Genomic DNA, 26,394 nt, shown 5'->3' with positions numbered 1-26,394 from the left:
ATGTCCTAATTTAAAACTTAAGCATAAAACATTCAGCAACATGAAAAGTCTATTCATCCTTTTTGGAACATTATCTCTACCTTTTACTGTAACTGTGACAGGAATAACTTCATTTCCAAATTTCCCAGCTTCCCATGCTGCTTTACTTCTGGTATAAGAATTAATAGCATAAGCGTCCTGTTCATTTCGTGCAATATTCAGCTTCTTTGCTGTATTCTCAGCACAGCTGCCCTGATAAAAAGTTGAAATATTTTAAAGTTAACTTTGCATAATTTAGAAAATATCTATTAACTTTGCCTAACTTATAGTGTTTAGTAGTTAACGTTTCTTAAAATATATTTCTTAGGCCGGAGGTGGTGGCTCATGCCTGTAATCCCAGCACTTTGGGGGGCCAAGGCAGGCAGATCATGAGGTCAGGAGATCAAGACCATCCTGGCCAACATGGTGAAACCCCGTCTCTACTAAAAATTAGCCGCGCATGGGGGCACGTGCCTGTAGTCCCAGCTACTCGGGAGCCTGAGGCAGGAGAATTGCTTGAGCCCAGGAGGCGGAGGCTGCAGTGAGCTAAGACTGTGCCACTGCACTCCAGCCTGGGCAACAGAGCGAGACACCATTTCAAAAAAATAATAATAACATACATATATATACACACACACATATATGTTTCTTTCTATACCAGGTCACTTTTCACTCATGTCTTTTTTTGAGACGGAGTTTGACTCTTGTCACCCAGGCTGGAGTGCAGTGGTGCAATCTTGGCTCAATGCAACCTCCACCTCCCGGGTTCAAGCAATTCTCCTGCCTCAGCCTCCTGAGTAGCTGGGATTACAGACACCACCACCACGCCTGGCTAATTTTTTTGTATTTTTAATAGAGACAGGGTCTCACCACATTGGCCAAGCTGGTCTCAAACTCCTGACCCCAGGTGATCCACCTGCCTCGGCCTCCCAAAGTGCTGGGATTACAGGCCAGAGCCACCGCACCCGGCCACTCATGTCTTATCTTCACATACTTGAATTAGCCAAGCAGTTGCCAGCTAAGCGTCAGAAATTACCCTATTTAAATGTGGGAAAATTTCTTTAATGACTGAGCCATGCCGATGCAATAGGCATACAAAAATATTCTCCAAAAGTACATGGCTAAAATCAACATTTATAGAGCCCATCTTTCAGTTCAGTTTGTAAAGTACATAGAGTAAGAAAAATCAAACAGTATTGGACATTAGATAGCATTTATCCACTAAAAATCACATTTACCATATGAATTTTATTGTAGACATCAGTTAGCCCGTCTTTTACAATCAAATCTTCAAGCTTTACCCCACCATATGGTGTTGATCCTCTGTTCATTACATATGGAACATTGGACATGCTCTCCATCCCACCTGCCACCATCACATCCTGCGCAGAAACACCAGGAAAACCCAATGTTAATTCAAATATTTTGCAAACCCATGACACCCTTTATACAGCTACCACCAAACAAGTATTCTACATGCATTTATTAAACATTTGTTACACAGTGAATATAGGAAGTACCCTCGTTACCACTTCACCCTGATGAAAAGAAATGGTGTTAAATAATATAATGAGAAATAAGTTGGCTGGGTGCAGTGGCTCACACCTGTAATCCCAGCACTTTAGGAGGCTGAGGCAGGTGGATCACTTGAGGTCAGGAGTTCTGGATCCGCCTGGCCAACATGGTGAAACCCCGTCTCTACTAAAAATACAAAAATTAGCTGGGTGTGGTGGTGGACACTTGTAATCCCAGCTACTCGGGAGGCCAAGGCAGGAGGATTGCTTGAACCTGGGAGGCGGAGGTTGCTGTGAGCTGAGATTGTGCCACTGCACTTCAGCCTGGGGGGCAGAGCAAGACTCCTCAAAAGAAAAAAAAAAAAGTAGAGGCGAAGATTGCAGTGAGCTGAGATCGTGCCACTGCACTCCAGCCTGGGCGACAGAGCAAGACTCTGTCTCAAAAGAAGTTCACAACCAGACATTAATAAGAATACCAGAAGTCTGGCTGGGCACGGTGGCTCACCCCTGTAATCCCAGCACTCTGGGAGGCCAAAGCGGGCTGATCACGAGGTCAGGAAATCGAGACCATCCTGGCTAACAGTGAAACCCCATCTCTACTGAAAATACAAAAAATTAGCCGGGTTTGGTGGCACACGCCTGTAGTCCCAGCTACTCGGGAGGCTGAGGCAAGAGAATGGCGTGAACCTGGGAGGCAGAGCTTGCAGTGAGCCAAGATCGCGCCACTGCACTCCAGCCTGGGTGACAAAGCAAGACTCTGTCTTAAAAAAAAAAATACCAGAAATCTTTCATGTAAAACCATCTTCTGAAATTCTTAAATTTTCTTTTAGACAGGGTCTCGCTGTTGCCCGGGCTGGAGTGCAGTGGCATGATCTCAGCTCACTGCAATCTCTGCCTTTTGGGCTCAAGTGATCCTCCCACCTCAGCCTCCCAAGTAGCTGGTACTACAGGCATGTACCATCACACCCAGCTAATTTTTACATAAGATTTTTAGTAGAGATGGGGTTTCGCTATATCACCCAGGCCGGTCTCAAACTCCCAGACTCAAGCGATCCGCCCACCTCAGCCTCCCAAAGTGCTCGGATTACAGGTGTGAGCCACCATGACTGGCCTGAAATTCTTACCTTCTAACCCTTCATTTCATTCATGCTGCTAAAAATTTAATGTGCTCTAGAAGATTAGAAGTAATCTCAGTTCATGAAAATAATCATACTTCCTTGACTGAGATCCTCATCATCTCTTCCTGGACAGCTGAAATAATTTTCCACTTGATCTTCTGACATGCAGCCTTTCCACCAAAGCATCATCAACACTCATCTGACTCATTTTGGCTAGAATGTAAGTCTGATCGTTTCACACCTTAGATAACTCAGCATAATATATAAAGCCTTTACAGTATCCCTTCTCTCCCCTTTTTCAGTCTCAGCCTAACCTATACCTCAGGTCACATGGAACTAGTTAAAGCTCTCCAGAGACACCATGCACATTTCACACACATACCTCTGCACTTTCCCCATCCACCAACATGTAAAACACCTACATTTCTCTTAAAACTAATCAGAACACTACTTCATGTCTGCCTTGACCATTTATTTCTATCCTTTCTTGAAACAGTTTCTCCTACTTTGTGTTCCCCAATTACTATGCAATGCTTTTAATATTATTATATGTTTATATGTCAAGTCTTCCCACTAGACTATGCTCCTTTGAGGCCAGACACCCTGTCATATTTTTACATCCTTGGCAACTGGCATATAGAAGTTTAATAAATATTAATCAACTTGTTATTACTTTACAAGTCAACAAAAAAATCACTTGCATTATAAGGGCTAGTTAAAAACAGTTTAACATAAAACATTAATGTAAACATAAAGCCAATAATATCTTCTTATAGTCTTTAATCAGGCATACAGACAAGCAAGCTCTATACCAAAGAAACATAAATATTTTGCCTATTCCGAAACAGAGAAATTCTTAACCAGTTCTCATCTAAGTTTTATTCACTTGTACTTTTTACTGGGGGTGATGGCAATAATAAGTGACAGAAAATAAGGTATCAATTCTTCATTATAAAGTAAAACTGACTGTTTTCCAAGGTCATAAATATTCAAAACAAAGCACTTCCAAGAATGCCTGTAAGTCACTGTATATATCCACAAATGAATAAAATAATATTAAATGAAAGTATTTCAATATAGTACAAATGGCATTTGCTAGAGAACCACAATACATCAATTAAGACAAAACTTTCTATGACAAACAGTTCTGAAACTAAATCTGGTGACCGTTTTTCACCCACGAGTTTGACAAGGGTTTGGTACCACCCAGTGGTGGTGCAGATCCAGACAAGTCACACAATTTTTGGAAAGTATAACTGGTACAACTTTTATGGAAAGCATTTGCAAATACCAAAATGTTCAAATCCTGACTCAGCATTTCTTTTAGGCATTTTCCAACAGAGACCTGCACCTGTACAGATTTTTTTAAATGTTTTGTTCACCACTCTATTTCCAATGACTGTCACATGGCAGATGCTCAGCCCTGTAACTCTGTGGCTGTCTCAGACACACTGAAAAAAATCTTCATCTGAAAAATGAAGGGCTCAGATCTGAGAGAATCTTGGTTCTTCTGTGTGTCCAGGTCTCACCTCCTGACATGACAGCATATTTTTGCTAAGGAGCCTGTCTCTTGCTTGATCTCAAGTAAAGACAAGATATAGATCAGCAAGGCTAATTAGAAAGCCTGTAGAACTTAACTGAGTCCAGGCATTGTAGAAACTACAAATTAGTCATCAAGCCTGGGCTCAAGCAATGATTTGATTCCCAGGGTTAAGCACCGTGTTCTCCTTTATAATGAAAACCTGTCTTATTCTGGCAAATACAGTATTTATGAATTTTTAGTCACCCAGCCTCAGAGAAAGACCCAAATGCCTTGACTAAAAACAATTTTTTTATTTTTTTGAGAGTCTTGCTCTGTCTCCCAGGTTGGAGTGCAGTGGTACAATCTCAGCTCACTGCAACCTCTGCCTCCCAGATGCAAGTGACTCTTGTGCCTCAGCTTCCTGAGTAGCTGGAATTACAGGCACCTGCCACCACGCCCAGCTAATTTTTGTATTTTTAGTAGAGACGGGGTTTCACCATGTGATCTGCCCCCAGCCTCAGCCTCCCAAAGTGCTGGGATTATAGGAGTGAGCCACTGTGCCTGGCCCTAAAAACAACTTTGTAACACAAGACACTTAGGCTTTTTTTTTTTTTTCAAAGAGCAGAGTCTCGCTTGCTATGTTGCCTACGCTGGTCTCAAACTCCTGGGATCCTCCTGCCTCGACCTTCCAAAGTGCTTACAGACATGATACCCAGCCTACGCTATCATTTTGACCGTACTTCAAATGGACTTAGCAATCCAGACACTCTTGAGCATGTGAGAAAACATACTAACTTATGAGAAAATCTCATTTCTAAAATATGAATATGCCTAGATTTTTGTCTTTTAGCCCTAGGTATTATTCTGATTAATAAATGGAAAGGACGGTGTTTCTTACCTGATGTCCACACATAAGACTTTGAGAGGCCATCATGATGGCTTTCATTCCTGAAGCACAAACTTTGTTTATGGTGGTGCATGGAGTAGAAATAGGTAAGCCTAAAACCAATATAAGTCACTTTTGAAAAACAGATACTCAAACACAACTGCAGAACTTAATAGAGCATGTTACTATAAACTGCAACATTTCTTCTGCCAGTATAACTACAAATTATATCATGCATTTAATATTTCATTTAAGCTTAAATAACCTTCATTTTGCCATTTTATACTTTTTTTTTTTTTTTTTTTTTTTTTTGAGACGGAGTCTCACTCTGTCCCCCAAGCTGGAGTGCAGTGGCGCGATCTCAGCTCACTGCAAGCTCCACCTCCTGGGTTCACGCCATTCTCCTGCCTCAGCCTCCGGAGTAGCTGGGACTACAGGTGCTCGCCACCACGCCCAACTAATTTTTTGTATTTTTAGTAGAGACAGGGTTTCACTGTGTTAGCCAGGATGGTCTCAATCTCCTGGCCTCGTGATCCACCTGCGTCGGCCTCCCAAAGTGCTGGGATTACAGGCGTGAGCTACCACGCCCAGCCTTTTTTTTTTTTTTTTTTTTTTTTCTTTCAGACAGAATCTCACTCTGTCGCCCAGGTTGGAGTGCAATGGTGCAATCTTGGCTCACTGCAACCTCCACCTCCTGGGTTCAAGCGATTCTCCTGCCTCAGCCTCCCAAGTAGCTGGGATTAGTGCACCACCACACCTGGCTAATTTTTGTATTTTTAGTAGAGACGGGGTTTCACCATGTTGGCCAGGATGGTCTCCATCTCTTGACCTCGTGATCCGCCTGCCTCGGCCTCCCAAAGTGCTGGGATTACAGGCATGAGCCACCACACCCGGCCCCTTTTACACATTTTAAGTATAAAAGCAAAAAAGTCTTCCAGGTACCTGCACCCAATACTGCCTGCCTTGTAGGAGCTTGTCCTTCACCTCCTTGTAGAACATTACCCATGTATGCTTCTTTCACTTCTTCTTTTGGAATCCCTTTATTAAAAAAAAAAAGTCAAAAAGGCATTTAATTCAATTTAATAATCAGTGATTACCTAATAAGGTAGGTGACATTACACAATAGGAATGGTTTCTTTTTTTTGTCAGTTTTGAGTTTCAATCTAAACTGTATAGTACAAAGACTTCTTTACAAGGGAAAGCAGAAATGTAGGCATTAAGTTATTTCTAAGTGTTACATACATAGTTAATGCAAAATAAATATCTTTTCCATGGAATCTTTTTGCTCCCTTAACACAAAAAGCCAAGTAACTACTGACCTGCCTTTTCAATGGCTCCCTGAATTGCAATGGAACCAAGCTTAGTGGCTGGCAGCAAGGAAAGGCTGCCTAAAAAAGATCCAATGGGTGTTCTTGTAGCACTTACTATGACCACTTCCTGGCAAGACACAAGATGGTAAAAATTATAGGTATTTTACCCAAATCGTATTTCATTAAATAAACATAAATATATTATCAAAAAAAACACTTCTATGAATGAGTCATCAAAAATTAATCTCAATAGTTGAACAGCTGTCAAGATAATCAGTTCAATGCTAGTGCTTTATGATTTAAGACCTTATAGAAACCAACTCTAAAACAGATGTAGATCCTTCCCAGTTCTCTACAGGAGGTTTGAGGACAGAAGCTTAAGTTTCCTTTCTATTCCTCAGTCAAAATTCAAGAAATGGTCACTGTACCTTGTTTTTTTGTTTGTTTTTGTATTTTTGTTTTTGAGACAGGGTCTTGCTCAGCTGCCCAGGCTGGAATGCAGTGGCACAATCATAGCTCATTGCAGCTCAAACTCCTCAGCTCAAGCAATCCTTCTGCCTCAGCCTACCAAAGTGCTAGGATTAAGGGTATGAGCCACCACACTCAGCCACTTTACTCTTGTTAACTGCATAATAAACAACTCTAAGAGGGTCCCTTACTGAAAGGAACTCTGGCTAGGAATCAAGACCTGTATCCTAGGTGGGGCAATACCACTTAACTAGGACAGAGCCAGAGCCAGAATTTCTTTTTTTATATGTAATTTGAGATGGAGTCTCACTGTGTCACCCAGGCTGGAGTGCAGTGGTGTGATCTTGGCTGACTGCAACCTCTGCCTCCCGGGTTCAAGTGATTCTCCTGCCTCAGCCTCCTGAGTAGTTGGGATTACAGGCATCTGCAACCACACCCGGCTAATTTTTGTATTTTTAATAGAGATGGGGTTTTGCCATGTTGGCCAGGCTGGTCTTGAACTCCTAACCTCAAGTGATCCACGCACTTTGGCCTCCCAAAGTGCTGGGATCATAGGCATGAACCACTGTGCCTAGCCAGAGCCATAATTTCTTTTTTCTTTTTTTTTTTTTTTTTTGAGATGGAGTTTTGCTCTGTTGCCCAGGCTAGAGTGCAGGCACGTGATCTCAACTCACTGCAAGCTCCGCCTCCCGGATTCAAGCCATTCTCCTGCCTCAGCCTCCCGAGTAGATGGGACTACAGGTGCCCGCCACCATGCCCACCTAATTTTTTGTATTTTTAGTGGAGATGGGGTTTCAGCGTGTTAGCCAGGATGGTCTCGATCTCCTGACCTCGTGATCCACCTGCCTCGGCCTCCCAAAGTGCTGGGATTACAGGCGTGAGCCACCGCACCCGGCCCAGAGCCGTAATTTCTTAAACAGTAAGACAATAATATGAACATTAAGCAAAAGAAGATAAAAGCTCTCTTGAATACTATAAAACAGCACTGTGACAGTTCTCTCCTTACACTTGTCTTCCACAATCTCCTATTAAGTTTAGAGATAAATAACAGAATAGTTGCTTAGATTTTGATAGAAGATCTTAACTAAGTCACTTTAGTGACCCTTACAAAACAAAGAGAGACTCCTCAGAAGGTCCTAGGAGATGCTGTAATGGCCCTCCTTGTCTAATTCCCAACTGGTCCACTCCCTCTCTTCTAGGATCTTCTATACAGTCTCTGCTTGTACCACACACAGTACAATGGGAGTCCCTGTGAGTAAAAAAAGAACACTGCCCAGTTCTAGAGGGAATGTTGTTTTGTAGCAGACTATAAGGAAGCAACAAACATTGGCAGAGACTAACTGACAAGTTTTTCTATTATAGTCATCTACTTTAACTGAATATTTGAATAGTTAGCTATTCCTGTTACATAATCCTGCTTTGACTTTCACATGTACCCAAATCATAAGTATATGCATTTTTATTGACATTTCCTTTAAATTCTGGAAATTTTAAAGCACAATTGAAATTACTTACCTTCAAAGTGGGTTTTGATACATAACTCCGTTCCACATATCTTATTTCCTGTAATATAAATATTTATAATGTTATAATGTAAAAAATATTAAACTATATCATTTTATGTTTCTCAGTGATAAGGTTATAGTGGTTTCTTCCTGCATCCTTATGCTTTTATTTCCAAGTTTTTTGTGGTCAGAATATATCACTTTTAACAATTAGAAAAAAATGACTGCTTTATAATAAACTTTTCTGATTAACTATTCATTGGAAATGTATGTTTTAACTCCTAAGTTTACTATCTTAAAATTTCTAAGTCTTGGCCAGGCGTGGTGGCTCATGCCTGTAATCCTAGCATTTTGGGAGGCCAAGGCGGATGGATCACCTGAGGTCAGGAGTTCAAGACCAGCCTGGACAACATGGTGAGACCCAGTTTCTACTAAAAATACAAAAGTTAGCCCAGCATTGTGGCACATGCCTGTAATCCCAGCTACTTCAGAGGCTGAGGCAGGAGAATAGCTTGAACCCAGGAGGCAGAGGTTGCAGTGAGCCAAGATTCTGGGACTACACTCCAGCCTTGGCAACAAAGCAAGACTGTCTCAAAAAAAAAAAAAAAAAAAATTCCAAGTCTTTCTTAAATATAGCTTTCTAAAATGTAGTTTTGAGTTAAAGCTAGGTTCTAAATTATTTAGTCTTAGAATCTAACAAGATATTTTCATTTTTTAAGATTGTTTTCAAGTAAAACTTGCTGTTTCTCCCTATCCACTTCCAACAATTGTCTTTGATTTATATGAGGCAAACACATCTCATATAAATATGACCTATAATAGCAGATAAATTATTTCTTAGGAAAGAGTAAACATCTTGCCCCTACTACTTCTCAGTTCTTTCCACACTTCTTAGGAACAAATGTCAACAGTAGGCCGGGCAAGTGGCTCACGCCTGTAATCCCAACACTTTGGAAGGCTGCGGTGGGCACATCACTTGAGGTCAGGAGTTAGAGATCAGCCTGGCCAACTTGGCGAAAAAACCCCGTCTCTACTAAAAATACAAAAATTAGCCAGGCGTGGTAGCGGGCGCCTGTAATCCCAGCCACTCAGGAGGCTGAGGCAGAAGAATTGCTTGAACCCAGGAGGCGGAGGTTGCAATGAGCCAAGATCACACCACTGCACTCCAGCCTGGGAGACAAGAGTGAAACTCCATAATAAATAGATTAATTAATTAATTCTGACAACGCAGGACACAATTCAGAGACCTACTGATCTGAAATTAGACTATCAGTAGCTGGGCGCAGTGGCTCATGCCTGTAATCCCAGCACTTTGGAGGCCGAGGCGGGTGGATGATGAGGACAGGAGTTCAAGACCAGCCTGACCAACATGGTCAAACCCCGTCTCTACTAGAAATATAAAAGTTAGCTGGGTGTGGTGGTCCATGCATGTAAGCCCAGCTACTCGGGAGTCTGAGGCAGGAGAATCACTTGAACCTGGGAGGTAGAGCTTGCAGTGAGCCAAGATCACGCCACTGTACTCCAGCCTGGGCGACAGAGCGAGTCTCAAAAAATGATAATAAATTTAAAAAATAATAATTTAAAAACTTACAAAAAAAAAAAGTTCCTACTTGTAGTAAACATGCCGGTCACTGCCTCTCCAAACACATGTCTTTCTCAAAGGGCAACCCTAAGTACTTACAAGGTGACTCCCCTGCCTCTGGCCAGAGCTGATGGGATCAAGAATGGAATGGACTCACCCAAGCTAGGACCCGGAGAGACTGGGTCAGTTGGATGACAGTGGGGACTGGGACTGAAAAGTCAAAAGGGGCTGGAGCTGACCAGCCAATGCCACAGAAAAGCAGCGGTTAGAACAAAGAGAAAAGCCATGAATACGCTGAGAAGCAAAACAATGCAACATATATACTCAGAGACAGGAGAAATAGACCATGGCACACCACAAGAGGCAAAAGATGGCTTTGGTTAGTGATTTTCTAGCTTGGGTTCTGGCAGGGTCAGTTGCACTTTATTTTGTTTAAAAATTTTCATATATAAAAATAAAAAATAAACCAGAACTCCTGGACTCAAGCAATCCTCCTGCCTCAGCCTCCCAAGTATCTGCGACTACAGGCACACATCCCTGTACCCAGCCAGCTGCACTTTATGTCCTATCCTTGGATGTCCTAGTGCTTGCCCATTGTATCTCTTCAAAAAGTCCCCTTTCTGAAGACTCCTTAAAGAACTAAAACTAGAACTACCATTTGATCCAGCAATTCCACTACTGGGTATCTACCCAGAGGAAAAGAAGTCATTATACAAAGGCCATGCACAGTGGCTTATGCCTTTAATCCCAGCACTTTAGGAGGCTGAGGCGGGCGGATAATGAGGTCGGGAGTTCAAGACCAGCCTGGCCAACATGGTGAAACCCCAACTCTACTAAAAATACAAAAATTAGCTGGACTTGGTGGCACATGTCTGTAATCCCAGCTACTCGGGAAGCTGAAGCAGGAGAATCGCTTGAACCCAGGAGGCAGAGGTTGCAGTGAGCCAAGATCACGCCACTGCATTCCAGCCTGGACGACAGAGCAAGACTCCATCTCAAAAAAAAAAAAAGTCATTACACGAAAAAGACACTTGCACACGCATGTTCATAGCAGCACAATTTGCAATTGCAAAAATATGGAACCAGCCCAAATGCCCATCAATCAACAAGTGGATAAAGCAAATGTGGTATATATACCATGGAATACTACTCAGCCATAACAAGGAATGAAATAATGGCACTCACTGCAACCTGGATGGAATTGGAGACTATTATTCTAAGTGAAGTAACTCAGGAATGGAAACACCAAACAGCATATGTTCTCACTCATAAGTGGGAGCTGCGCTATGAGGACACAAAGGCATAAGAATGATACAGTGGACTTTGGGGACTCAGGGGAAAGGCGGGGGGTGGGGATGAGGAATAAAAGACTACACATTGGTTTACAGTGTATACTGCTCGGGTGATGGGTGCACCAAAATATCAGATATCACCACTAAAGAACTTATTCATATAATCCAACACCACCTGTTCCCAAAAGCCTATTGAAATAAAAATTAAATTTTAAAAGTCCCCTTTCTACTTAGCTAGTTTGTTCCTTGTTTACTAAGCCACTTCTCTTCTTTCAAGCTTCTGGTCCAGTTTAATGGAATCTTCCCTGGTTCTCTCCACTTTACTCTGGATCCCATTTCCAGTTGCCTTTTCAAAGATGGCACAGTTATCCCTTCCTTCTCCTCTACATCATTCACCCCTTTTACTTCTGGATAATTCCATAAGCATACAAACAGGCTCTGATTCCCCCCACCTAAAAAACAAAGTAAAAACAAATAAATGTCTCTTGACCCACATTCCCGAGCTTTCACCTCATTTCTTTTTGAAAAAAGGCTGGAGTGCAGTGGTGCGATCTGAGCTCACTGCAACCTCTGCCTCCCAGGTTCCAGCAATTCTCCTGCCTCAGCCTCCCGAGTACCTGGGACTACAGGCATGCGCCACCACGCCCGGCTAATTTTTGTATTTTTAGTAGAGACAGGGTTTCACCACGTTGGCCAGGCTGATCTTGAACTCCTGACCTCAGGTGATCCGCCTGCCTCGGCCTCCCAAAGTGCTGGGATTACAGGCATGAGCCACTGCACATGGCCTCACCTTACTTTAGTTCTCTTTGGCAAGAAAGGTTCTCCAGGTTACCTACAATGTCTATTTGCTTGTCCTCACCTCCTCTTTACAGTTCAACCCACTCAGGTCAGGATTTTATTTCTGCCAGTTTACCACTGTTGGTTCTGAGCAACATCAGCAATGTCTGTGTAGCAAAATCCAACTCGCTATAATTGTCTCACTTAACCTTTTAACACATCAGCAAGACTGGGCTCACCTTTCTTTGAGAAATATGCTGAGCAGTTAAGAGCCTGGGCTTACCAGCTCAGTATTCTTTGTTTGTTTGTTTTGTAGAGACAGAGTCTCACTATCTTACCAAGCTGGTCTCAAACTCCTGGGCTCAAGCGATCCTCCTGCGTTGGCCTTCCAAAGTGCTGGGATTACAGGCGTGAGCCACTGTGCCCTGCAAGCTGAGTATTTTTGAGCAAGTTACTTAGACACACTTACCTTGGTTTTCTTAAATACCCTCCACAGGCTGTTATGAGAATAAAATGAGGTAATATGTATAATCCACTGCAGAAACCCTTCCTTGTCTTGGCTTCCATTACAAACGTGGACTCCTTCCTACCTCATTAGTCATATTTACCTCAGTCTCCTTTACTATCTCATCTTCCCCTTCCAACCTCCAAGTGCTGAATGTCCCAGGGCTATGTTCCAGGGCTCTTTTAATTTAACTTCACTATATCCTTAGTTATATCCAGTCCCATGGCTTTAAAAAGCATTTATGAGGCTGGGCACAGTGGCTCACGCCTGTAATCCCAGCACTTTGGGAGGCCAAGGCAGGCGGATCACGAGGTCGGGAGATAGAGACCATCCTGGCTAACACGGTGAAACCCCATATCTACTAAAAATACAAAAACAAAATTAGCCAGGCGTGGTGGCGGGCACCTGTAGTCCTAGCTATTTGGGAGGCTGAGGTGGGAGAATGGTGTGAACCCGGGAAGTGGAGCTTGCAGTAAGCCAAGATCACGCCACTGCACTCCAGCCTGGGTGACAGAATGAGACTCTGTCTCAAAAAAAAAAAAAAAAAAAAAAAAAAAAGGCTTCTATGTGCTGATGATTTTCCAAATTTCTATCTCCAACCCTGACCTTTCAATTGACCACCAGACTCACACCCAAGCACCAACCTGACAGCTGCAGGTGAATGTCCAAATCATAGCTCTCAATTTCCAACCCTAGAAAACCTGTTTGTGGCCAGGTGCAGTGCCTCACCCCTGTAATCCCAGCAGTTTGGGAGGCCGAGGGGGGCGGATCACGAGGTCAGAAGTTCCAGACCAGCCTGGCCAACATGCCGAAACCCCGTCTCTACCAAAAATACAAAAAAATAAAAATAAAATAAAATAAAAAAATAACAGGGCATGGTGGCATGCGCCTGTAATCCCAGCTACTCCAGAGGCTAAGACAAGAGAACTGCTTAAACCCGGGAGGTGGAGGTTGCAGTGAGCTGAGATTGCGCCATTGCACTCCAGCCTGGGTGACAGAGCAAGACTCCATCTCAAAAAAAAAAAAAAAAAAGAAAACCTGTTTGTTGCTGGTATTCTCAGGTGCTCAAGCCAAAATCACCCTTCATCCTTCCCTTTATTGCAATCCCTAAAATCCAGATACTGTGAACAGCGTCCAAAACATAACTAAATTCGTCCACTCTGCCTCATGTCTACTGCTGCCACCCAGTCCAAGCCACCATCTCTTGTTCCTATTAACGGCCTTCTACCTAGTTCCCTGCCTCCCCTGACACCTCTCTACAGTCCCTCCAGCTTTGAAAAATGTAAATCAGATCATATCACTCTACTGCTTAAAATAATTTAACGGCTTTTCATTGCTCTTGGAATTATATACAAATTCCTTACCTCATCCTCCAAGGCCCTGCATGATCTGGCTCTAGGTTTTCTCTCCAAATTTACATCACTCTTGCTCTGTGCCAGCCACTGGCATCTCTTTGTTCTAAACCCTATCCCGATACCTCAAGGTCTCTGCAGTGTGCCTCTGCCAGTAATAGTCTCCTCAGGCCGGGCCTAGTGGCTCACGCCTATAATCCCAGCCCTTTGGGAGGCCGAGGCAGGTGGATCACTTGAGATTAGAAGTTTGAGACCAGCCTGGCCAACATGGTGAAACCCCGTGTCTACTAAAAATACAAAAATTAGCCAGGTGTGGGGGTGGGCACCTGTAGTCCCAGCTACTTGGGAGGTTGAGGTGGGAGAATCGCTTGAATCCAGGAGGCAGAAGTTTCAGTGAGCCGAGATCGCGCCGCTGCCCTCTAGCCTGTGCAACAGAGTGTGATCCTGTCTCCAAAAAAATCAAAAACAAAACAAAACAAAAAGTCTTCCCAGCTCTCCATGGCTGGCTCATTTTTATTCTTCATGTCTTTTCTTTTCTTTTTTTTTTTAGACGGAGTCTCGCTTTGTCACCCAGGCTGGAGTGCAGTGGCGCGATCTCGGCTCACTGCAAGCTCCGCCTCCCAGGTTCACGCCATTCTCCTGCCTCAGCCTCCCAGGTAGCTGGGACTACAAGCGCCCGCCACCACGCCTGGCTAATTTTCTGCATTTTTATAGAGACAGGGTTTCACCTTGTTAGCCAGGATAGTCTCGATCTCCTGACCTGGTGATCTGCCCGCCTCAGCCTCCCAAAGTGCTGGGATTACAGGCGTGAGCCACCACACCCAGCCTATTCTTCATGTCTTTTCTAATGACACATTCCCAGAGTGGTCCACCCTAACTACTCTATTTAAAGTTACCCTCTACTTTTTCCTCTCTTTTATATGAATATCTTTATTTCCTTCAAAGCACCTCTTACACTGTAAGTATGTGGTTCACATCTTTGTTTTATTATCCACCCCTCCAACATAATACAGGCTTCCTGATGGCGGGATGGTGTCTCTTGCTCACTGTTACATCCCTATGACTTAGCACAGTGCCTAGCGCTCCTTAAATATCAGAAACGAATGACAAAATTATAGTATGGTCAGGACACTGAACCATATAGTGTATAATAATACATGCTGAATGAACACAACCCATTAAGTTTTACCTACATAACACAATTATCTTTCAGGGAGGGCTCAGCCATGCCAGGCAGAGGTCAGCACTCCTATCTCAGCTTCCACAACGCCCGTGCACATTCTAATTGTTCCAGAATATATAATTTTGTAACCCTCAGGTGGCTTTTCTCCTCACTAGACTGTGAATTCCAAGAAGAGACTGATTTTATTTATTTTCTATCCCAGTGATGGCAGCAGACACAAAACAAATATTTGAAGACAGTCTGAAAGTTACCAATAACTCAGAGAAACAAAATTTCAGCTACAGTAAATGTTATGAAACCAGCAAAATTGATCATGAACTAGAGAGTAACTGACGGCCTACTTTACATGGGAGAGTCAAAAAAGGCCTTCTAGCAATGTTAATGGAGCTGAGAAATGAATGTTAAAGAGTCATCCTTGGAAAGATCCAGGAAAAGAACATTTGAGGCATCAGGAACACGTAGGACTAAGGCCACGAATTAGGAACAAAATTGGCACACATACTAAGTATAGAAAGAAGGGTCCTGTGGCAAAAGCAGAGTGAGCACGGCAGCAGCTGAGGCCACAGAACTAAGTAGGGCCCAGCAGATCATAAGGGTCTAGATTCTGGCCTATGGGCAATGACAAGCCACTGAAAGCTTTTATGTTATAAAAAGACCACTCTGGCTGCGGGGTAGAGAACTGAGTGTACTAGGGTAAGATTAGAAAAAGGGAAGGGGGCCGGGTGTGGTGGCTCACACCTGTAATCACTTTAGGAGGCTGTGGTGGGCAGATCATCAGAGGTGGATCACCTGGTGAGCTGGTCAGGAGTTCGAGCCCATCCTGACCAACATGGTGAAAGCCCGTCTCTACTAAAAATACAAAAAGTAGCGGGTGTGGTGGCACATGCCTGTAATCCCAGCTACTCAGGAGGCTGAGGCAGGAGAACTGCTTGAACCCGGGAGGCCAAGGTTGCAGTGAGCCAAGATCGTGCCACTGCACTCCAGCCTGGGCAACAAGAGCGAAACTTGATCTCAAAAAATAAAAAAGAAAGAAATTAGCAACAGGAAGGAAGTAGCATACAGGCTGTTAGGTCAAAGGGAAGAAGCAAGGTTACCAAAGCCAAGGGGTCAGGATCCCAGCAGAAGCGGGAACCACAAGAGAGACAGACACTGCCAGATACAGACAGACAGACAAATTATTCTGGCTTCTCCCTTCCTCCTATCTTCCAATCTTCCACCGGTGCCTTCCAGTGGCTACACCCAGCCAGAAGCCAGCTGATATTGGTCAGCCTACAGTAATGCAGACAGAATAGGGGAGGGAAGATAAATGAATCTGGGAGCAAATAGGCCCAAGACTGGCACAATACAGGAATTTTTTTTTAAGTCTGAGTATTAAAAGAAGCTGAATAAAACTGGATCAAAACACAAAACAGTTTCAAGGAGGGAGTGGTCAATAGTGTCAAATATAGGATAAAGGTCAAGAAGAAAAAACTTGGGCTGAGCACAATGGCTCACACCTGTAATCCCAGCACTTTGGGAGGACAGGAGTTCAAGACCAGCCTGGCCAACAGAACCAGACCCCGTGTCTACAAAAACTAAAATTAAAATAGATTTAAAAAAATAATTAAAAAACAAAGAAAAAGGAAATCACTGTATTTTTCAGCTTCAGTGGCAAAGAAATTTAACTGCAGAGAGTTAAGGAGAAATGGATGCAGAATACATGGGAGGTAATGAGTAAAGACCACTCCTTTGACCAGAGAGAGAAAAGTGATTAGAGCTAGAAAGGCAATGCGCTCCAATAAAGTCCATAAAGATTTGTTGACCATAAAAGAGACCTGGTAAGCAAAGGGAAAAGAGCCAATGTAATGAGAGGTCAAATTCCATTCTACAAAATAGCACAGAAAACTGGAAATCCTGTTTATGGTTCAGTAAATGACCATTTAATTCAAGTGTCCAATACAACTGCTTCCTAGAGTTCAGTAATATGAATGTCACATATCATACATTACAGCATGTACAGGCTTATTTTTTTCATGAGGAGTATTTGTGTTTCATTGTAAGATCTTTTTTTTTTAAGACGGAGTCTCACTCTGTTGCCCAGGCTGGAGTGCAGTGGCATGATCTCAGCTCACTGCAACCTTCCCCTCCTCCCGGGTTCAAGCGATTCTCCTGCCTCAGCCTCCCAAGTAGCTGGGATTACAGGCGCCTGCTACCACACCCAGCTAATTTTTTTTTTTTTTTGTATTTTTAATAGAGGTGGGGCTTCACCACGTTGGCCAGGCTGGTCTTGAACTCTTGACCTCAAATGATCTACCCACCCCGGCCTCCCAAAGTGCTGGGATTACTGGCATAAGCCACCTCAACCAGCCTGATTGTAAGATCTTAATTAAACCATAAATTAAGAAGGTTCTGAACTTTTTTTTTTTACATCTCTAGAGTACCTAGTTCACCTATGTCACCTAGTCAATACTGACTGAAACCCAAGATAACCTAATTACTTTCTTGTGATTTCTCCACTCATCCCATGAGACTAACAAATAGGCTGAAAACTCATCTTCCCTGAAAACCTACGCCTTTTGACTTTTCTATTATCTCAGTCACCCAGGATCAATTTTAGACTCTTTCTTTTCCCTTGGCTTCGCACCCTCACTCCCTAATTGTCAAGTCCTAGACTGGTTCTTTCACAATCTCTTGCACAGCTCCTACCGCCAGCACCCTTGTGCAAGTAATGTTATTCTACGCCCAGACGTAAGAACTAGAGTGACCTACCATTGCAACAAAAACAAACATATCACCAATCCCTACTTAACTAGGGTCAAGTCCATACTCTCACAACATAACTGGATCTCCAAGCTTATTGCCCCCATCGACCTAGAAAACTCAAGCTTCACCAACCACACCCTGAAGGTCTCTACCTATTCCTGAGGCTTTGCCTGACAATCTGTGGTGCGTACTCCCTTGCTTACGCATGTGGAGAATAAATTCTTTGAGACTCTGCCCCTGCTGTGTTCCCTAAACACAACGGTCAGAAGAGCGACAGCCCTTGGAACGCCCTCAGTATGTGAGCTTTGCTCATATGTCAAGTATAATTTATTGTATTATCTGAGTAGTCATTTGTTTTCCCTGATAAATTTCAGGCTGCTCCAAAAAACATCTGTTATGATCACGTGGTGCCCTCTCCCCTTGTATGCCCAATGATTATCTATTGTATTAAAAAAGAAAAGGAACCTCTCCTGACAATAACGCACACAAATATGTTTTAAAGAAAATCTCGGGAGCAGCTGCACAGGCCTGCAAAGAGACTCTCCCCGATCCCACCGCTCAGGCCGGGCCAGCGCCAATCCTAGCGGTCCTGCCCGCCCAGACACGTGCCCTTGTTTGACACACCAGTAACGCTCATTAAGATGATTACGCCGAGACCTTGGAAGTAGAAACGCGCTGTAAAAATACGCGAGTCCCTGGGTGTTATCGGAGCACTTAGGCGGTTTTTGGACCAGACCCCGTCGCGTGACTGTCCTGGGGCCTAAGCCGCGCGCCCGAGCCGCGGGAGCCGCAACGGCCGCGGGCTGGAAGCTTCCGAGGCGGGGACTCCTCGCATCCCGGGTCTGAGTGCTGTGGGGACGAACCCCGCTCACCTGCACCAGCCTCCGGAGCAGGGGGCTGCGGCTGCGGGCGCCGCTGCGCAGAAGTGCCGCCAGCACAGCCATGGTCCCAGAGGGCTGACTATCGGCTCCACAGGCGTAGACTAGAGGCCTCCTCCCCAACCCCGCACCCCTAGCGGCCCGGCGCGGGCACCGCCCATCCCGCCTCCTCCAATAGTCGCCTCTCAGTCGGCGGCGATTGGCCGGCAGCCAAGGGCGGGGCGGAGCCTGGCGCTGGGACACCGCAGCCTGGGCGAGGAAAGGTTGACGAGTGAAGGACGTGGATGGAGACGCTGGCGCTGGGGTCAACGAGCACCTGACACGCCGCTGGTTCCCGTGTCCACCAAGTCTAACTTGCCGGGGCCGGTGGTTTATGTGTAATCCGAGCTTTTTCGATTTACTGAGCATGTTTCCCTTAGGCCTACCCAGCACAAACTCATGAAAATATTTTAGGATTTTTTTTTTTTTTTTTTTTGACAGGGTCTCACTCTGTCACCCAGGCTGGAGTGCAGTGACGTGACCACAGCTCACTGTAATCTCGACCATCAGGGCTCAAGCGATCCTCCCTCCCCAGCCACCCCAGTAGCTGAGACTACAGGCGCAAGCCTCCACAACCAGATAATTTTTGTATTTTTTGTGGAGACGGGGTTTCACCATGTTGGCCAGACTGGTCTTGAACTCCTGGACTCAAGTGAGCCTCCCTCCTCGGCCTCCCAAAGTGCTGGGATTACAGGCGCAGGCGACCACCCCCAGAAAATTGTTGTATTTTTTTTTTTTTTTCATAGAGACTAGGTCTCCCTATGTTGCCTAGGCTGGTTGCTGACTCCTGGGCTCAAGCAGTCGGCCAGACTCAGCCTCTCAAAGTGCTGGGATTACAGGCGTGAGCCATCACACCCAGCCGTGAAATTATTTTGAAGCAATCAAATTCCAGGCTCAGTCCAGACACAAATATGGGTAAAAAGGCCTCAGGTGATTCCAGTTCCCAACCTTCAACCACTCCAGCTGAGACCCCAGACATCATGGAGCAGAGACAAGCCATACCCACCATGCTGTCTGAATTCATGGTCCACAGAAACGAGAGAAAACAAATGGTTGTTATTTTAGGCCATTATGTTTTGGAGTTTTTTTTTTTTTTTTTTAAGATAGGATCTCGCTCTGGTCACCCAGTCTGGAGTACAGTGGTGCAATCATATCTCACTGCAGCCTCAAACTCCTGGTCTCAGGGGATCCTCCTGTCTCTGCCTCCCGAGTAGCTAGGGGATCCTCCTGTCTCTGCCTCCCAAGTAGCTAAGTAGCTAGGACTACAGGCATGCTCCACCATGCTAATTTTTTTAATTTTTATTTTATATAGAGAAGGGGTCTTGCTATGTTGCCCAGGCTGGTCTCAAACTCCTGGCCTTAAGAGATCTTCTGGCCTTGGCCTCCCAAAGCACAGATATTGTAGGCATAAGCCACCTAAACAGGCCTGTTTGGGGGTAATTTTTTTTTTTTTTGAGACAGTCTCGCACTTGTCACCCAGGCGCGATCTTGACTCACTGCAACCTCTGCCTCCTGAGTTCGCCTCAGCCTCACGAGTAGCTGGGATTACAGGCGCACGCTGCCAAGACTGGCTAATCTTTTGTATTTTAGTAGAGATGGGTTTTCACCATGTTGCCCAGAGGCTGGTCTCAAACTCCTGAGCTCACGCAACCCGCCCCCACTCGGCCTCCCAAAGTACTGGGATTACAGGCGTGAGCCACTGCACGCGGCCGGGGTAATTTTTTAATATAGCACCCTGTCTTTAATTTCCCCGTCACTCCAGGTTTGTCCCTTAAAGTCCCCTGTGATTCCTGCACCGACAAGAACCTCTCTATTCAACAGCTCACCAAGGCCTACCTCCTTCCTTGGAATGTCACACTCACACCTTTCCCTTCTACCAGAGGCCAAAGACAAATATTTTTCATACTGGGCTGCTTTGAGAATTATTGAAAGGAAGTCATTACATTGTATGTCACTGTTTAAACTTTGTGTGTGTGTGTGAGAGAGAGAGAGAGAGAGAGAAACAGATATTTCTAACTGAAAAAGTTGAATTGTTAAAGAAATGACTCAGAAAACTAAAGGTCTGGCCTCATAGAGATTACCAGTTGTGAGAGGCCAAAGCTGATGACTAGGGTATCACACAGTAAAAGATGACTGGTTAGGCTGGGCGTGGTCGCTCACGCCTGTAATCACAGCACTTTGGGAGGCCCAGGTGAGTGGATCATTTGAAGTCAGGAGTTAAAAGCAGCCTGGCCAACATAGCGAAACCCCATCTCTACTAAAAATACAAAAATTAGCTGGGCATGGTAGTGGGCACCTGTGATCCCAGCTACTCAGGAGGCTGAGGCAGGAGAATTGCTTAAACCTGGGAGGTGGAGGTTGCAGTGAACTGAGATCACACCACTGCACTCCAGCCTGGGCAACAGAATGAGACTGTGTCTCAAAAAAAGAAGAAGAAAAAAAAAAAGACTGGTTACATAGCTATGTACATAGTTCTTAATATGAACCAGTTCTTTTACAGTTTAATTTTAATTCTCCCAAAAATCCACTGAATTAGGGAGTAGCATTATCCACATTTTCCAGAAGTTTGTCCAAGGGCACAAAGCTAGTAGTTAGTGACACAGTTGCAATTGGAATCTAGGCAGTCTGGTTGCTAGGTCTAGGCTTCTAGGCACTCACTACACTAGTTGTGTCTTAGGAGACACCTGCCCTAGGAGAAACCTAACTAGGAACATAGAAGTCAGCTGTAATTGGACAATTCTGCCATCAGAGGCACTACCAGGAAAAAGTGCCACTATGTTCATCAGGACAGCTTCTAGAGAAGTTCAGAGACATTTAGGAGCATTGAGGGGAGAAGAACAGTACATTTATGTCTGGAGCTACAGCAGGCAAGCTGCTCTTTAAAACTAAACTTCAAAAAAATAAGAGTAGCTTTATCACCAATATGAGCACCAGGCAAAAATGTAGCTAATAATTTCATTTAAGAATCTAGGACTTGGCCAGGCGCGGTGGCTCACGCCTGTAATCCCAGCACTTTAGGAGGCCAAGGCAGGCGGATCACAAGGTCATGAGATCGAGACCATCCTAACACGGTGAAACCCTGTCTCTACTAAAAATACAAAAAATTAGCTGGGCATGGAGGGGGGCACCTGTAGTCCCAGCTACCTGGGAGGCTGAGGCAGGACAGTGGCGTGAACCCAGGAAGCGGAGCTTGCAGTGAGCCAAGATCGTGTCACTGCACTACAGCCTGGGTGACAGAGTGAGACTCCATCTCAAAAAAAAAGAAAGTGACTAGATTAACATTTCTTCTGTGAAATAGAAATGGAGTGTTGGAATGAAAATTAAATACAATTAAGAGAGAATTATTTTTGTTTGTATTTTAAAATTTATTATTAGTAGTAGTAGTATTTTGGTAGACACAGGTTCTCACTATGTTGCCCAGGCTGGTCTCCAACTCCCGGGCCCAAGCAATCCTCCCTCAGTCTCCCAAAGTGCTGGGATTACAGGTGTGAGCCACCACACCTGGCCAAAGAAAAAATTTAAAAACATTTTTTGCATATCTGAATTTGTGGCTTTGGATTATCATTCCTGTCATAGCAGGCAATATAGTGTCTGGACAGATGTATTAATGAAGAGCTACTCAAAAAGTGGTTTATCTGGGATTTATTACATTTGTCAAGGAGATCTAGTCAATACCTCCATCTAGTGGCAAACTTGTAAGTGGAGACTTAGGTCTTGCAAAGTATTATTAAAATATTGATAAAATAAAGCCCTCTTTCTCTCTGAAATGTCCATGAGACCCAGAGTGGCTTTCTAGAAGTTAGTTTTAGGAATATTAGAGCAATATTTTCACAGCAGGAAACTAGTGGAAAAATAGAAACATTTAAGAAAAACTTGTGGGTATTATATTTATAATACAAAGATGTTTGATATTCATTTCCAAGTAAGTTCTTCTACAACGAACAACTTCTGTCAAACTTACACTACTGGAATAACTCGTTGTACTAGGTTAAACAGTGTCCTTCCAAAAGATATGTTTGTTTAAGAGACAGGGTCTCTGGCCAGGTGTGGTGGCTCATGCCTGTAATCCTAGCACTTTGGGAGGCCAAGGAGGGCAGATCACCTGAGGTCAGGAGTTCCAGACCAGCCCGGCTAACATGGTGAAACCCTGTCTCTAGTAAAAATACAAAAAATTAGCTGGGTGTGGTGATGGGCTCCTGTAAGCCCAGCTACTCAGGAGGCTGAGGCAAGAGAATCACTTGAACCCAGGAGGTGGAGGTTGCAGTGAGTCGAGATCGTGCCACTGTACTCCAGCCTGGGCGACAGAAAAAAACTCTGTCTCTAAAACAAAAAAAAAAGAGAGAGAGACAGAGCCTTGCTCTGTCACCCAGGCTGGAGTGCAGTGGTGCGATCATAACTCACTGCAGCCTCCTAAGCTCAAGTAATCCTCCTGCCTCAGCCTTCCAAGTAGCTAAGACTACACGTGTGTCACCATGCCCACCTAATTTTTATTTTTTGTAGAGATGGGGCACTCACATTTCCACCCACTTTCTCTTCAAGGCAATCTAGGCTTAGTCTATCATGTGCCTCAAACTTCTTCCTCTGCCCATCACCCCAATCTATTAATAAAGGCACTTCCATGTTTGTGTATATTAATATGGCAGCACCCCACTTTTCAGTACCAAAATCTGTATTTGTTTCCTAAGATTGCAGCAGCAAATTACCACCAACTGGGTGGCTTAAAACAACAGAAGTGTATTTTCTTACAGTTCTGGAGGCTGGAGTCCAAGATCCAGGTGTTGGCAGGATTGGTTCCTTCTATGGGTTCTAAGGGAGAGTCTGTTCCATGCCTCTCTCCAAGATCGTGGTGGTTGTTGGAAATCCTTGGTATTCCTGGCTTTGTAGAGGCATCAGTCCAACCCCTGTCTTCTCCCCTGTGTGTGGCTTTTTCTCCACTCTTGCTATAAGGACACTGGTCATTGGATTTAGGGCCCATCCAAATCCAATTATGACCTCATCTTAATTTGATTACACCTGCAAGTTCTCTATTTCCAAATAGTCACATTCATAGGTACTTCGAGTTAAGACTCTAATATATGTTAGGGGTCAGGTGTGGTGGCTCAGGCCTGTAATCCCAGCACTTTAGGAGGCCAAGGCAGGAGGATGACTTGAGGCCAAGGGTTTGATACCAGCTTGGGCAACACAGTGAGACCCCCATCTCTATGAAAAAAATTTAAAAATTAGCCGGGGCCAGGCATGGTGGCTCATATCTGTAATCCCAGCACTTTGGGAGGCCAAGGCAGGAGGATGACTTGAAGCCAGGAGTTGGAAACCAGCCTTCTTACATTAAAATGCAAGTGGAAGGAGATAAATTGAGGTAGGAATTGTTACTGGATGGAATGTCTTAACTGTGAGTTGTTCAAGTTCTTGGTGTATTGAACAAAAAATTGAACAAAACGCACTAACAAAGCAACAAAAGAACGGGCTAATGAAGGCAGATTTATTGAAGAAGCAGAAGTACAATTCACAGGGTGGGAGCGGGCTTGAGCAAGTGGCTCAAGAGCCTCTTCAACTGGGGTTTTTATTAAGCTAAAGGAACCAAGCAACTCCCCTCAGTGCCCTTTAGAGGACTCCAATTGGCCACAGCCCATGAAGGATTGGCCTGTGACCAGAGGCTGACGTGGAGGCTTGGCACACAATCAGAGGCTGATGTGGAAACTTCTGTCTCATTATCACAGGAGCGAGGATGTGGCCTGTGTGCTGCCCAATTTTGCCTAGACCTGGCTGCACCTGCTGTTCTTTTGCTTCTGCCTTAACCCTTGATGACATGAATTCCCTATTCTCCTGCCTCAGAATTGTTAAGCAAAAAGGAACCAGGACTTGATGATTTGGAAAATTCTCAGCCTAACTATACTGCCAAGGAGGAGAAGGTCTGGCCTGAAGAGTGTGTCTGGACAATAATTTGCTAAAGAGAGTTGTGTGACTCATGGATCCACTCAACCGTGTCAGCGAAGCCAGGAATAGAGTTGGGGTTATCCAGGAAAGATGTGTGGAGAACTTGAGAGTTCTAATGGTGTGCATCCCCGTGACATCAACAGAAAACTGACAAGATTTTTGAGAATTTTATACCAGCAGAAATACTCCCAGCCTGGATGGAAAGGGACAGAGACAGAACAAATTGAAGGGAAAATGACTGACTCCCAGGGCAGAGCCATGGATACAGAGGCCAGAGAGGACGAAGCTATAGGTCCAGAGGCCCAGGCCAACTGCACCCCCTGAGCCCAGAGGCTGGATCGAGTCAAAGGGTCATTAAGGCCTTGAAAATGAATGTAGTTTTCCCTTTTGTGTTAAAACCTGTGTGAGACAGTGACCCCTTTAATTCCTTGCAAATTCTGCCTTTCATAATGGAAATGTCTGTCCTGTGCTTGCCTCATCGCAGTCCCTTTGTGCTGCTGTAACAGACATCTGATTATTACTGGGTAATTTATAAGTAATAGAAATTTACTACTCACAGTTCTGGAGGCTTGGAAGTCCATGATCAAGGTGCCAGCATTACGTGTCTGGTGAGGGCCTTCTTGCTACGTCCTCATGTAGCTGAAGAGCAGATGGGCAAAAGGGCACCTAAGCGGTTCCTTCCAGCCCTTTTGTAAGGCACCAATCCATTCATGAGGGCAGAGCCCTCGTGGCCTCATCTCCTAAGGGGCCCACCTCTTAATACCACAACAAGTTTCAACATGAATTTTGGAGGGGACACATTCAAACCATTGCACCCACCATTGTATTTTGGAAGCAGATAACTTGTTTCCTAGTTTCACATGTCCACAGTTAGGAGAGGAATTTTGCCCTAGAATGTATCATATCATACCTAGAGTCTCAGTGATACCTGGTTTGCATGATTTAGATAATGAGATTCGCAATGTTTTGAGTTGACTATACTTAAGAGATTTTGGATTTATAGTTAATGCTGAAACAGGATTTTTGAGGATGTTGGGATAAGGCGAGTGTATTTTGCATGTGGGATGAATGTGAATTTTACGGGGCTAGAGGTTTGACTCTACTGGGTTGAAGTGTTCCCCCCAAATTCACATCCACCAAAACGTCAGAATGTAACCTTGTTTGGAAACAGGGTCTTTGAAGGTGTGATTAGTTAAGATGAGGTCACACTGGTGTACACTGGCCATAAATCCAATATGACTGGTGGTGTGCTTATAAGAAGATGGACAAAAAGATGGCCTCGGGAAAGTGGAGGTAGGAACTGGCGCACTGCAGCAATGAGTTACGGAATGCCACAGATGCTAGCAACCCCCAGAAGCCAGAAAAGGGCAAGAAAGGGCCCTTCCCTGGAGTCTTGAGAGAGAGAGAGAGACAGCGCAGTATGGTCCCGGCAACACCTCCATTTCGGACTTCCAGCCTCTAGAATTGTGAAACAATCAATCTGTTGTTTAACAAAGTACCACTCAATCTGTGGTACTTTGTTACAGCAACTCTGGAAAACTAATACTCATCCTGGAGGGATGCACATAGCTTTTCCTTATGTTTACTAGCTTATGCCATAAGACACTTCCTTCACTGAAATCCTGAGACAGGTACAAAGTGTCAACAGAGCTTCTTCAGTGGGCACACAGAAATGTTTGTACGCTCTGTATCAGAATAAGAAAATGATTACGATATAAACAGAAAGATGCAAAAGACAACAGTAGAGTGTTCCTAAAAACCTTCATATG

At 44.3% G+C, this 26,394-nt stretch overlaps 1 protein-coding gene across 8 annotated transcripts in view; it reads right to left on the bottom strand.

Moving 5' to 3' along the window:
- The window catches only part of ACAT1 (acetyl-CoA acetyltransferase 1), a 31,007-nt gene extending 7,323 nt beyond the window's left edge, over positions 1 to 23,684 (bottom strand). Inside the window, exons 1-9 of one of the 8 annotated variants that reach the window (XM_063783383.1) lie at positions 18,647 to 18,795; positions 12,331 to 12,424; positions 11,109 to 11,667; positions 8,352 to 8,399; positions 6,378 to 6,495; positions 6,001 to 6,096; positions 5,071 to 5,171; positions 1,257 to 1,400; positions 81 to 231 (exon numbers count right to left, since the gene is read on the bottom strand). In XM_063783383.1, coding sequence (XP_063639453.1) covers positions 81 to 231; positions 1,257 to 1,400; positions 5,071 to 5,171; positions 6,001 to 6,064 — 460 coding nt within the window. In that variant the 5' untranslated portion in view covers positions 6,065 to 6,096; positions 6,378 to 6,495; positions 8,352 to 8,399; ... (1 more) ...; positions 12,331 to 12,424; positions 18,647 to 18,795. Of the gene's footprint in view, positions 1 to 80; positions 232 to 1,256; positions 1,401 to 5,070; positions 5,172 to 6,000; positions 6,097 to 6,377; positions 6,496 to 8,351; positions 8,400 to 11,108; positions 11,668 to 12,330; positions 12,425 to 18,398; positions 18,593 to 18,646; positions 18,940 to 23,437 lie in introns of those variants that run through there. The other 7 variants (XM_063783384.1, XM_063783385.1, XM_063783382.1 and 4 more) reach the window with 7 other exon arrangements.
- Positions 23,685 to 26,394: the final 2,710 nt, after the last annotated feature.

Source organism: Pan troglodytes, chromosome 9 (assembly GCF_028858775.2).
Source record: "Pan troglodytes isolate AG18354 chromosome 9, NHGRI_mPanTro3-v2.0_pri, whole genome shotgun sequence".
In the NCBI taxonomy this organism is placed as follows: domain Eukaryota; kingdom Metazoa; phylum Chordata; class Mammalia; order Primates; family Hominidae; genus Pan; species Pan troglodytes.
The sequence above is the reverse complement of the archived record's forward strand: the minus strand, read 5'-3'. Positions and strand labels throughout refer to the sequence as shown.